The sequence below is a fragment of the Thunnus albacares genome, chromosome 22 (genome assembly GCF_914725855.1).
Source record: "Thunnus albacares chromosome 22, fThuAlb1.1, whole genome shotgun sequence".
Taxonomy (NCBI): domain Eukaryota; kingdom Metazoa; phylum Chordata; class Actinopteri; order Scombriformes; family Scombridae; genus Thunnus; species Thunnus albacares.
The window spans coordinates 6,106,472-6,120,553 of NC_058127.1; the positions used below are offsets into that span (position 1 = coordinate 6,106,472).

At 40.4% G+C, this 14,082-nt stretch overlaps 2 protein-coding genes across 12 annotated transcripts in view; one reads left to right on the forward strand and one right to left on the reverse strand.

Annotated features, from left to right (window-relative positions):
- Nucleotides 1-14,082, forward strand: part of dysf (dysferlin, limb girdle muscular dystrophy 2B (autosomal recessive)) — a 117,731-nt gene that overhangs the window by 63,443 nt on the left and 40,206 nt on the right. For 5 of the 11 annotated variants that reach the window (XM_044341582.1, XM_044341589.1, XM_044341583.1 and 2 more), the window contains one exon: nucleotides 8,438-8,497. The exons of the other annotated variants lie outside the window; for them this stretch is intronic. In XM_044341582.1, the coding sequence (XP_044197517.1) occupies nucleotides 8,438-8,497 (60 nt within the window). The remainder of the gene's footprint in view (nucleotides 1-8,437; nucleotides 8,498-14,082) is intronic. 11 annotated transcript variants of the gene reach the window in all.
- LOC122973826 (UPF0329 protein ECU05_1680/ECU11_0050-like) lies at nucleotides 5,756-8,431 on the reverse strand. The gene is made up of 2 exons (XM_044341593.1): nucleotides 6,319-8,431; nucleotides 5,756-5,913 (listed from the first exon to the last, which is right to left on the reverse strand). Exons 1-2 carry the CDS (start codon nucleotides 6,479-6,481, stop codon nucleotides 5,792-5,794), a joined length of 285 nt encoding a protein of 94 aa, XP_044197528.1. The 5' UTR covers nucleotides 6,482-8,431; the 3' UTR covers nucleotides 5,756-5,791.

Consider the following 14,082-nt stretch of genomic DNA (forward strand, 5'->3'; position numbering starts at 1 on the left):
TAGACATTAGATGATATAATAGTTCTAAATAAATTGGATTAATTATGCAAGGAGGTGCCACACTGAAGCATATGTTTCAGATTTGTTCAGTTAATGCAGTTAGTGAAGTATTATGAGGAGTTGTCAGTGTGAATAATGCAAGATTTCTGTGCAGAGAAAGAGAAACCAAACAATCAAAGATCCTCTTAAAGACAGGAAACATTGAACTGTCACAGGTATCATGTTTAGTGAGTGAATCAAACTATTAGATTCACAAAAAGATGCTCTTGTTTGCATTCACTTAGTAAAAGAAACGTTTAATCTGCAGCTGAACTTTTGTTCTCCAGTTGTTCTTCATTCCAGCTGCATCTACTGTAAGTGTCTTAATAACGACTGATCACACACATGTATGATGAATCTGTGTGTGTGTGTCATGATGTTTCTACTGTTTAACACTGTTTAACTGTGTACGTACATGCTTTTTTTTTGCATGTGGCGTGTAAAGACCAATAAGTGTAAAAGGTCAAGTATGGAGCAGACATCTTTCCACAGGGAACATCTGTGTGTGTGTGTGTGTGTGTGTGTGTGTGTGTTATGGCTGGACTGATTAAAAGGGGAGTCTAAATGTGTGTGTGTGTGTGTGTGTGTGTGTGTTTCTGTGTGTGTGTATTTAGTGGTACCAGCAGCATAAATAAACATGTTCTGACATGATGACATGGCAACCGTGTCTGTGGTCGGTGGTTGCCGCGGTGACCGCGAGACCCACGCTTGTCACCAATCATTAACATTCTCTCTCCCTCTTGTCTCTTTTTTTTCTCCCAACTTTCAAACATTTAGTTTTCTCCAGCTCTTTCTTTCTTTTCTTTCACTCCAACTTTCAACATTTCTGTCTTTTTCTTTTTGTTTTTCCTTCTTTCTTTCAGTCTCTGGTGGAGGACTGGTAGGTTTGGTAAAGGAGGAACATGGAAACTATTTTCCAGTCGACCTAATCCCTGTTCAAATTTCTCTAGTTTCACACACACACACATGCACACACAATTTACATTTTTATCACACACACACACACACATAGAGGAACACACAAACCCATAAAAAACACACGTGCAAAGATAACACAGACAACCACATATTCATGAGGACACATAAAGACATACATGAGTATTTCACTGTTTTCATACTAAACCCGAGTGAACTTTTAACTCCTCGTCACAGCTGTTCAAACTGCCTTTTTAGAGACATCAAACCTCAAAAAATTCATAATTTTTAGAGGTTTAATGATGTAAAAATATGTGATTTTTAACTACACAGTCATAAAAAAAAAGAGCATTCATATCACCCGGCGCAGCTGTGTGACTCATTGACGTGTTTTTAATCATTTTCGGACGACAATAGAAGTGTACAGCACAGAAAAATAAGATACATGAAGCTTTGGATACACATTGTTGGTTTGGCTTTGCATATATTTGTCAACAGATTTCATCTGCAGAGCCAAATATAGAAAATCAGCAGTCATATCATATAAACTACTTGAATACCGAGCATATTGTTTACTGGACAGTCTCATGAGTTGCATTTTGTAAGGCGACTTCCAACCGAACACCAGTGAAAAAGTTTGAGTTTCAACTTTGCATAAAACAACAATCCTTTACACCAAAAACTATCAGTTACTCTCAAAACGGACAGAACGGAGAAGTCTGTAAACATACGAAACAACCTTAAAATCCCCCCTCACACACTGCTGCGGTCTATGAAATGGTTTCTTTGTTTGTATTAGTGAATAGAGGATTGTGTAGAATGAGGAGACAACATAATTCGGTCTTATTGGTTTGGCAGACTACATGAGGCTGTCATATGCGCTCTTTTAGAGGGGTCAGATATAAATATTGCAGCCCTATAAATACTAAATATACACACAGACAGACCGCAGCTATCCTTGTGTAAGTCATGTTTGTGCTAATGTGTCGGGGAGTGAAAGATGGAGAGAGAGAGAGAAAAAAAAAAAGGAAATGAAAGAGATGAACTGAGAGATAATAACAGAAAGTTGATGTTCTTTCCTCTTTTAGGACGTTTAACTTGATCTTAAAGGGTCATAATTGTGGGTTTTCACACAATCATCTACAATTCATTTACACGTGACATCACAGCTGCAAATTTAAGAATATATACGACTTTATATTCGTCATCTACCTTCACTTCTTAACGGAAAACTTTTAACTTTCAGAGACTTGAAACTAGTCCATCACAGTGAACAGTGTTTGTTTTTCTATGTTTGGGCAAAGTTGCTATGAGTCCTGAAATTTCAGCCTGATGGATTTATGTTTTGCTGCCCAGTGGGTCCAGTTTCCAGGTCTCTCTCCTAACAACAACTGTCCCTATTATTAGTAAAGAACATCAATATTGGACCAATCGGTAGAACTTTGGATTGCTTTCAATACCAACATTTTAAAAATGATTTTTTTTCCTACAATATCGGCACATGGGAAGGTTAGTAAATGATCTGGAACATAAATGCGGTTAAGGTATTGTTACGTCCCATTGGTGGACTAGGGGGGAAGTGGAGACACGGTAACACAGCAACCGCAACTGAAACAGTCAAAGGAGAAGAGTTAAAGAATATACAATTTATTAATAACTATCCACAGTATTTACTTTTATAGAAAGGTTATCAAAACATGGGGGAGGGCTGGACAAAGTCTTGGCTTAACTGCTCACCATCTCTGGAAACAAAAACCCAAACTAAAGGCCTAACAGAAACTATTACAGCAGGGACACCAACCTGTTACCACCACCAGTTCTGCTGAATCCAAGATTACATTCAATGCCAATTAGGTTAAGGTTCGGCAGCTACAACAACTGGTTTAACCCATAAGAACCCATGATGACACAGGTGTCACCAACCCTTTCAATGCTCTGGAAAATTCCTTATACAGCTTTTATCCTTGAAGTGACATCTACTGAACATCCTGGTGCAGTCCTGGTGACAATGTGTGAATCTGTGTACCCATGACATCACTTCCAAAATGGCAGTGTGTCTGGTCAGCAAATGTGACAGAACTAGATCATTTTAAAACCCATTTAACAATGCTGATGCTTTAATAAGACGTCCTGTATTACATTTAACCTGTTCTGACCACATTTCTTTAACAAATTGATATAAAACAAGTTAGAGAAATATCGTTATGACATATATGTTACATTACAGATCTTTGACACTGAAAAAAAAAACAGAAATGTGTTCCTTGTGGTCCATTTGGTCTGTTTTATATTCCCCATAATTTTCCTTTAAGGAGAAATGGGTCTGGGTTCTTATGGGTTAAATCCACCTACCAATACTGGTTGCCAGTTACACTGCAACCAACGGAGATTCAAGGTCCCAACCAAGAAACAGTCCAGCACATAAACCCCCTCCTCAAAACAGCAATTTGTCATTTTTACACTGTGGTTTTTGTACAGATGAAACAAGCAAAATGTTTGTTTAGCTCAGTTTTAGCTTTAGACAGAGGCAGGCTAGCTGTTTCCCTTTGTTTCCAGTCTTAATGCTAGGCTAAGCTAACCGCTAAGCACATGGTAGTCTCATATTTACTCTACAGATGTGAATGTGGTTATCAATCTTCTCATCTAACTCTCTCTAAGAAAGCAAATAAGCACATTTCCCCCCCTCCCACCCCCCCAAACTATTCCTTCAACATAAACACATATATAAATAAATTAAACTCTGCTATTTAATATTCATCCTGAACTGTAATTATGTAAAAACCAATGGCTGCCCTGGTAATAAATCAATAAAGACAGTGTGGCAGGTCTTTGGAAAATGTTCTGCAGTAGTGTTTAATTGTACAGGATTTGAAGTTAATTGGCTACAACGTGGAAAACCGCTGGACTGGCCCTTTAAGGTCGTCGGAGTAACGTTCAGAGACAGTGAATTTGCGGAGGACGGGTGATTTTTCAGGAAAGAATTCCAAGCTCGTGATGTCTGTCAACCTCCTCCGTTTTGAATAAAGGTTAAAACGATTCAAGACTTCTGTTCTGGATTCCTGCAGCTTGTCGTCTTTTCTTTTCTATCCTTCCCTTTCCTCCTCCTCCTCCTCCTCCTCCTCCTCACTTTTTCCTCTCTTCTGTCATCTGTTGTCATTCCTCCTTTTTTTTTTTCTTCTTCATCCTCTCTCACTTTCCTCGCCCATCCGTCTTCTCTCCTCATCTCCTTCTCCTCCCCCCACCTCCTCCTCCTCCTTTCTCCTCTGCTCTTTTCTTATTGTCTCTACTCCTTTCCTTTCTTGTCATTTTCCTTTCCCCTTTTCTCCTCCTTTCCTCTCTTTCTTTCTCCTCCTCGTCTCGTCTCCTCTCTCCCTTTTTCACTCTCCGTCGCCTCTCGTCCTCCTCATTCTCTCCTGTCCTCGTCCCCTTTTCTTCTCCTCTTTTCTCCTTGTCATATCGCCTCTCATCGCTTCTTCTTTTAGTCTCCTCCATCCATCCATCCTCCTCTCCCCACCTGTTTCCTCTCCTCCTCTTTCATCTCCTTGTTTCTTCTCCTCTCCCCTTTCGCTCCTCTCACTACTCTCTCCTCTCATTTCCTCTCTCTACTCCTTTTTGTCTCCTCTCCTCTCTTCTCTCCTGTCTTGTCTCCTTTTGTCTTTTATCTCCTCTTGTTTCCTCTCCTCCTTTCTTGTCTCCTCTTTTCTTATTGTCTCATATCGTCCTCTCTTTTTTCTTTGCCTTCTCTCCTCCTCTCCTCTCTTAAGTTCCTAATTTTTCTCTCCTCCATCTCCTTCCTCACCTCCTCTTCCCTCCTTTCCTCTCCCTGTTTCCTCTCCTCTCTCTTCTCCTTTTTCTCTCCTCCTATCTTCTTATTTTTCCTCCTCTTTCCCCTCGTCATTCTCTTCTTATTCTCCCTTCCTTTCTTGCCTCCTCCTCTTCTCCTTCTTCTCATCTCTCCATCTTCTCTCTTTTCTTCTCTCCTCTCATCCTCTCATCCTTCTCCTCCCTCTGTCCCTTGTCTCAGAAAAGTCTTCTTCCCTTCTTTCTCTCCTCCTCATCTTGTCTCCAACTCCTCTTTCTCTCCTCTCACCCCTCTCCCTTTCTCGTCATCCTCCTCTTCTCCTTCCCCTCCCTCTTCTGTCCTCCTCTCCACCTGTCTTCTCCCTTTTCTCAGTCTCTCATTGCAGTCCTCCTCTCTCAGCTGCCTCTTCTCTCATCTCTTTTTCACCCTTTTCTATTCCTTCTCTTCTTCTTCTCCTTCCATTTTTGCCCTCTCCTCCTCCTCCTCCTCCTCCTCCTCCTCCTCCTCTTCTCCTCCCTCTCTCCTTTGTCTCAGTGAAATCTTCCTCCTAGTGATCACTGAAGGGGAAAATCTGACCCCGTCTCTCTGCTACTGTCGATGCTGCTACAAGACAGACGTGTGGTTTGTGTGTTGCATAAACAAACATGTTCAGTCTGGTCCTCGTTAGTCGTCTTCTGTCTCATTATTCTCACGGGAACGCTCCCTCCATCTTTACTCCTCCTTCCTCATCTCCTCCCTTCCTTTCCTTGCCGCCTTCCCTCAACTTTCCCTCTTTTCCTTTCACCTCCTTTCTTCCCTCCTCCTTAGATATGTCCTCCTTCCTTTTACTTCCTTTCTCATTCTTAACTTCCTTCCACCTTTCCTCTTTCCGCTGCGCATCTCTCGTCATCCTTCCTTTGCTCCGTCTTTCTATTCTTTCACACAGCTGCTTTTCCTCTCCCTTCTGTCCTTTTTGACTCTCTCCTTCTCTTTTTCAGATCTTTCTCTCTCTTTTCCGTCCATCCTTCCTTCTACTCCTTCATCCCTGCACAACTTTTACTCCATTATACTAAAATCCTTCCTTCCCTTGCTTCCTTTCTTTCTACTCTTTTTTCCCTCTTCCTTCTTTCCTTCCTTTCTTCGTTCCTTCCTCTTCTCTTCTTCTTCTTTCCTTCCTTCTACACTCTCCTCCCTGTACAACTCTCTCGCTCCGTTCTACTGAACGTCCTGTCTTCCTTCTTCATCCCTGTTTTACTCGTTGCTTCTTTCCTCCTTGTGCAACTTCCTTCCTTCGTCATTCCTTCCACCTTTCCTTGATTTCATCCTCCTTTCCCTTCCCTATCACTCTTTTCTTCCCTCTCCTTTTCTTTTTTACTTCTTCCTCCTTCCATCTTTCCTTCTTCTTATTCTTCCTCACCTCACAACCGCTCAGCTCTTTCCTTCCTTTTGCTGCACAATTCCTTCTTTCGCTAATCGCTTTCTTCTTTCCTTCCATTCTCCTTCGCGTCTTCCTCTCTTCCTTATCTTTCCTCTTTCCTTGCTGCCTTGCTCGTCTGTCATCTCATTCCTTTCCTTCTTCACACTCTTTTTTTGTCTGTAACTCTTTTCATCCCTCTTTCCCTCCTTCCTTTTGTTTTCTTTCTGTTTTCTCACACAGCTCATTTGCCTCCTTTTTCCTTGATTTTCATCATCCTTCCATGTCATCCTTTTACTTGCACGACTCTGTATTTTACTTCTTCTTCCCATCCTTTAACCCTGCTACAAACTCCTTCACTCGTCTCCACTCTCTTTCCTTTCCTTCTTCGCTTCCTTCATTTCTTGCTTCTTTCCTTCCTCACGCTGCTTTTCTTTATCCATCCGTCCTTTCTTCTCCTCTCTACCCAACTCCTTCCTTTTCTTCACTTCTTGCTTCTTTTCCTGCACGATTCTCGACATCCTTCTTCCTTTATTCTTTCCTTCTAGTCTTTCTTCCTTGAACAACTCCCTCGCTTCCTCTTTTCCTTCCTTTTTCTCTCAATTCAGCTCCTTCCTTTCATTTGTTTCCTTCTTCTCTTCCTGTCTTCCTCTCTTGTTTTTCACCACTTTCCTTTTCCTACTGAAAATGTCTCAGTTTCACTGCTTGCTTTGTTTTTTCTATCAAATCTTCCTCCTTACGCAACTCAATTCCTTTCCTTCCTTCATCCCTTCCTTCACTTTTGTTTCTTCTATCATCTTCTTGCATTCCTCTCTTCCTCCTCCTCTACCTCTTTTCCATTCATCTTTCCATCCCTCCCTTTTTCTTGCACTGCTTCCATCTCTTCTGTAATCTGTTTCTCTTCACTCCTTCCCTACTTTTATTCACCGTCTCCCTCCTTTCATCCCTCCATTTTTGTCTTTTTTTTTTTCTACATTTTTCTGGTTTTCCCTGAGCTGTCTCTGTTTATTTTTTCTTTTACTGTTTTTGTCTTATTTTTTTTTCCCTTCCTCCTCATCCCTCCATCCTGCTCTTTAATTCCATTTATCCCTTTAAATTCATTTTCTCATTCCTTCTTTTCTTTCTCTATCTATCACGCTGACAGTTGTTTTAATGTGGTAGCTCATTAAAGGGCATCCTCATATTACCCCCTCCTCTACTTCTCTTTCTCTCCTCATTGTTGTGGCTCATTAACCACTCATCCCCTCTGTGATCCTTCCATCATGTCTAAATCCTCTCTGTTCTTTCTCTTTTTCTTTTAATTTCTTCGTGTCGCTCTTTGTTATCCCTTAACCCACAGGCGCCACAATCATAGACACACACGCACGCATTGCATTGCATAAACGTCACAGGGCCGTCTCGAATATATACAGCTGTTACCTCGTACTTTTCTCCTCTTCTTTTGCACTGATGCGAAAACTCAATTGTCTCGCTGCGTTTGAAGGGGAGAAGCTTTACTTTAAATGTTTGGTGACATGGGAAGATTAAAAAAAAAAAAAAAAAGTGCAGCATGAGCTAACAGCTGTGTGTGATGAAACCGAGTCTGGTGTCGAAATTAATGCCCACACCCCTGAAACAAACATCCAATTAAAGCGCTTTGACATCAAAATAACTGTGTGTGGATACAATAACAGTGAGGTAAAGTTCTGCACGCCTGAAACGTTTGCAGATTTTCTTATATATAGACGTTGCAATTTAAAGAAGTGCAACATCTGGTCCCATCTTTGTCCTTTGGTCGTTCAGCCCACATGTGGACGCGTCCTCGTCCCACCCTTCCATGTCTTCTTCTTCTTCTTCTTCTTCTTCTGTTCCTCCATATGCTCAGCTGCTCCGTGACCTCATGTAAACACTTTGTCTTTTGGGCTCTGTCGCGGCCGATCAGCGTTAACTGAGCGCTGCTGTCCGCACCTCACGGAGCAGGGGGACCTCCCGAGGAAGCTAAATGTTTAAGTAAAAGTCATTTTTTCCTCCCTTACAAAACATTTTTGGACTAAAGGTTTTTGATTAATTGTCGCTGCTTGAGTGAACACATGATGATGACGAGATCCTGTGTGTTTGAGTCACTAATATGTCTGGTAACGTACCAAAATACAGTGTGTTTTGAGTGTATTTCTAACATTATACACCTACTTTTTGACTGATTATCTGTCTTTTTGTAACCAACCTACTACAATAATTCTTGAGATGTGATGCTAATATTGTTGCTAACCAGCTAACCTGACAGTCTGTGTGTTTTTATGTGTATGTAGCTTGCAGACGGAGCCGGTTCAGCTATCATTAACCTTTCCACCTCTAGTTCCAGCCTTCATGTAGGTAACAAACTCATCCTTTAACTCATTTCATTCATTTATGTGTCAACATTAACCAGAATGTCATAAATGCTTTTTATTTCTTTTCATTGTAGCTGTTTAATTCCTCTTTCTGTTACCATCCATCAAATTTACAGAGATTTCTGTCGTTCTTCTCCATCACTCACCGTTACTTAACACTTGGTTCACATTGGCAACGAGCAGCGTAGATTTTTTAAAACATAGATATTAGGGGTGTGCCCGAATACAAATATATTATTTGGCAAAACACAAATAGTGCGTTTTATAAGAATATTTGTTTCATACAAATACCAGTTCCCAAGGGACTCTCCATCACCTGTTGTTCCCCTTCTCCTTTCCACAAAGTTAGGGTGTAAAAAATAGGCAATAAATGAAAAGTGCAAAGCAAGAATCACCTTTGAAGTTCTTCTACATGTTATACGGTGTGCTGTCTCTGTGTTATGGGTGTATAAATAGATACATCTGTCTGCAGTGAGGCGATGAGTAAAGTTTTAGCTCAGTAATCATAACAATTTTTTAAAATTAAAATTGTAATAAAAACAAAAAAACAGGATTTTTAAGCCTCTTTCCACTTTTTATTCGAATACAAATACAAATAATTTTGCTGCCTCAACAAATACAGATACAAATACAAATACTGAGATCTCTGCACATCCCTAATAGATATGTACTGATTCTCTCCTCACCTCGGTTACCTCACATTTAAAGCATTTACATCACATTTGAGGGGTTTCATTGCATCTGAGAGTTTATAATAAAAAACTTCCAGCAGTCAGATACAGTTTACTTCTTTAATAAATCCTCATAAATGGCAATAAAAAAGAGGAAACAGCTGTCAGGTTTCATGTAAAGAATGATTTCAGATGACGTGTTTATTTGATTCAAATCTTGTTTTCTTTAATATTTTTTAGTGTAGAGTTGGTATCTTTTTAAACAAATCTATTTACTTAACAAATACATAACCAAGCAAATAAACAAATAAATAAGGTGTACATATATTCACATTAAGGCTAATTACACTCCATTTTGACAGAGTAAAACAACAAAATTTTACTAGTTAAATTAGAGAAATGACACATAAAATAAAACATGAAAATATAAGCAAATCATCAGAAGAAAGTGCATAAATTATGATGTTTTAAAACAGATTTCTCCCCCCTCAAGAAACTCAACAAACGATCCTCTCAAAGGTAGAATTTTTTTCCCTTAATCATGAACATGAGTCATCCAAGAACAAGAGAGCAAAGAGCAGAAGACGAGCCAGTTGTTGTAGACTTAGCTGATTTCCCAAAAACTTAGCAACAGAATGTTTTCCTTGTAATAAACAAAATCTGAGTTGCTTAGATTACATTTTACAGAGTTGTTATTTTAGTTGCGACCGACTAAGACATGTTGCAACTCCTCAAGAATGTTGCTATTTTAAGGATCCCCTCCAGACATTTTTTAAGACGAATAAAAACGCAGCTTTGAATGATAATTATTGTTTGTTTTTTTCCACAAAAAAAATTCAGTTACCTCAATTAAAATTCTTATAATGACATCTACTCCTTCTACCTCATTAAACATCCAACATCTATGAATATGCAGTCCGTTCTCAGCGTATGTGGCTCCAAACTAGTCGTGATGTCACAAATCCTACTCGTACGTAGACGCTCCTGTAAGGAGCTCGGCGGCTCCTAGGCTGGTGTCGATGGTTTCCCTGTTGGCGGAGCCTCCCTGAAGCCAGAGCTCATTGAGATCATCGACGCCAAGGCATAAAAACCCGGACAAACTGCGACAAGGCCATGTCCAGATCCGATCCATCGATCCCTTACACTCAGCACTCTTTTCCCCTTTATATTCAAAGTGTTTGTGTGGTGTCGTTCCCTCCTTTTCCTTTATTATTTTGGTATATTTCGTCATGAAATAAAGGGACAGGTTGACACATGCACTGAAAAGCCCACTGAGATACATTGACGTACTCGTACGTAGACGCCTTAAACTCAGATTTAAGGTGAGCGCGGAGAAACTTTCCACCTTCAGCAGATAAAAGTAGATTTTCTAAAGTAGTTTTTTGAGTGGAGGGGACTCTACACCTGTCAGCGATGACACAAAATGATTAATAAGTGTCCAAAATTTCAGGTTTACAGCTCGCGACAGAGTAAACTCAGAGTCTCTGAGTAGTGAAAGAGTGAATGAGGGAGCGATTGCGGGCGCAGCTCAGCCACAAGTAGACGATTCTTCGTTTAGGATTCGATGCTTTACAGTAAACTGACTCCTCAGGTTCATGCCCACGATGTGCTTGACTTCTGGAGTGAAAGCGCTTTTATTGATGAAGTTTATTCTAAGCGAGACACTGATGGATAACACCGGCTGCAGGGAGACGGAGGTCGATCGGAAAGGAATGAGATAAAGAAGAAGAAAATTGTGCTTTCACCCCGGAATGAAACAAGAAACTTTTTTTTTTTTACATTTCCCCCTTTTTTTTTTTGGTCAGGAAAATAGTTTCTACTCAAAAAAAAAAAAAAAAGAAATCAGGGTTTTTACAGAGCGACACACACCGGGACGTGTGGTTACAGCAGAAATCTGATCCTAAGTCTGAACAGGAGACCACGCTCCTTGTTACATTCTTCCTTTTTATTTATCTAAGCCAGGTCAATTTGAAGACTTAGCTTGACCCGGACCAGACTGCACACACAAACACACACACACACACACACACACACACATCGTATGTACCCACACACATCCAGTAGTGCTCTCCCGTTCCGCCGCCCGACAGTAATTGGGGGTGATTTCTTTCTCTCCAAACAAAGATATTTGTTTTATTAAGGGTCAGATATTGAAACCAGTCAAATTAAAGGCTCGGCTTTCTGTCTGGCTGGAGCCAAAGTCAACAGAGCTGCTGCAGTATAGATCCTCTATACCACAACTCTCTGTAAGCAGACGTTTAGTAAAGACTGAGGGAGGGATAGATAAATGAGAGAGGGGTTAAGGAGGGAGAACGTGACTAAAACAGAAGCAGAAGGAAAGAAAAGATTCAGTTTTTTTTTTTTTTTTGTAAAAATGAGGGGGGGGGAAACGACGGAGGACTAATATCTCATGGCACAAGAAAAAGAAAACCCTCATGTGATGTAAATCCTGGCTTCTTAATCTCTGGGTTGCGACCAAAAAAATGGGTCATGGGCGTATGTCTGATGATTACCAGATTACTGGAGCAAGAGTGTGTGTGTGTGTTTGTGTGTGTGTGTGTGTGTGTGTGTGCTCACTAGAACCATTTCCAAGGCGGATCAGTCAGATTTAGTTTCAGAGTTGGAAAAGTTTAAGAAGATCGGCTGTCAGTAGCGTCATGGGCTCCCTCAGACCTCGGAGACCACCGACCCCCCTTCGAGATATTCGAGATCTAACATCGCTCAGATGGAAAATGAACATTTTGTGTCACGTTTCATCCGCAGCATCCAGTCCCGAAGATACTGTTTGTCATGGATCAAACCAAACTTACTCCTTCAATAAGATAGTTGCATTTGAAAAAAGCTGTCAAGTCACTTCCCTACAACGCGGCTTTTACGTCTACGTTTACTATCGTTGACGTGTTTCGTATAAATTTGCGCCCCTTCAAAAACTGTGGTCGTACCGCGCCTCTCCTCTTCCATTAATTCTCATCAACACTATTCCGGTTCGTCGCCAAAAACCAGTCGAGTTACGTTAAAATCCTCACTCTGATGAAATGTTGTAGTTTCATAAATCCTTCCTGGCTGCTTTAGAAGCAGAATAACTAACTGAAATGGCTTCATACCAGCTGACTTTGCGGCATTTTTTTTTTTTTTTTTGAGGGTGGGTGGGGGGGGGGGGGGTTATGAAACACACATTTATGGATCTATAATGACACCGTGACCAGAAACAAGATGTCAAAACGGCTTACTAAATCATTATTGTTTTTCTTGTTCTGCTAATTTTCAGCCTCAGACTGATGTAAGCTGCCGTTCACCTCCAGAATCTCAACGTTGCACATATTTTATCGCTGCCCAGAATCCAAAATGTGTCCGTGCCCTTCTGGATGACACGGCTGTATTGCTTTTATATGTCCAACGTTAGCCATGCGAGTCGGACTTTAGCGTACTAGATACTTGAGAATTAACAAACCGTCATCTGTGGTTGGTTATGTCCTGTTTCAGTCTATCTAATAATCATTTGGTGATTTGCGGGTTGAAATATGTCTAGATGTTGAGTTTGAATCTGGGCTAAATTTAGTTGAAAAGTTTTAAAGCTGCTATTATCATTATTTTTATGTTTATAATGGATCATATGACTGCGTGTAATATGACAGGTGTCACTCGTAGTGGTGAACCCACAAAGAAATTTTGAAATCTGTTTTCTTTCCACTTCTGCTGCTCTCATCAGTGTGGGGCAGTGGTGACCTAAAGGTTAGAGAAATGAGCTTTCGACCGAAGGGTCGCTGGTTCAGTCCCCCGGACCAACAGGATAAATCTGGGTCCAGTGGGAGATCAGACTGGGGTTGTACTGGGCAGCTGCCAGGTATGAATGTGATCAGGTTGTTCCTGAAAAAGAGATCATCTCTCTCAGAGAAACTCCCCTGTTAAATAAAGGTTTAAAAGAAAAATCAGCGTCATTTTCAGTGTAGTTTCCTGCTCTAAAAACCCATTGTAAGCAATACCTGCCCAGCATGATACGGCAGACAAAGTTAGCAACAATCTGGTGAACATAATGTAGCAGCTAAAGAGTCAGATATTTCCTTCAGGAGTTGGTGGAGACCAGACCAGAGAGCTGAAAGAAGAGTGAATATTGATTTGTCATTTGGCCAGAAACACGGTTTTAAATTAATGCCAGTGTTGCTCCGTGTCTGTTGGATCTGTGAATACACAACTGTTTGCTAAAGAGTTCACAATATCAAATTAAAAGGCAATAATGTGTCTTTAAGTGGCCAAAAAAAATCATTTATGCACATTTAAGTGTTCAGTAGTCTTGAAACAAATGAGTTCATATTATGATATTTTATTGTCTGTCTGTCATTGTGGAGGACGAGACGTGATGATCTTTCTGGCTCCTTTAAGGCGTTTATGATGTTGCACTCGGTTTTACAGATCGATAAAGCACCTAAAGCTCCTAAAACTACAGATACAGATAAAGAGACAGAAGACATAACTTAAGAGAGAAGTTAAAATCCTGCAAACTTGCTCACCTCTACATACGTGGCTAAATGCTGCGTTGGATCTTCGGTTCTAGAAAGATACAAAAATTGTTTTTCATGCTTTTGGCTTGATATAACCTACAAAAACAGTCACTTTTCACCCACATTTAGCCCAATTTTAACCAAGATGTTTAAATGTGTTTTGACCTGCAAATGAAAAGTGTTTATTCGGGGGGAAAAAAAAACAAACTTCCAGTCAGAGTGAGCAATCTCAGGGAAGCTAAACATATGATTTTTTTAAGAGTAAACTGCTACTCAGCGGATCTTTTAAAGTGGTAACCCTTCCATGATGCAGCGGTGGCTATCACTGCTAACGCTAACTACCCGGTTCTTCCTAAGGTTATTCAAAACTGCCAGAAATCTGCTACGCATCATT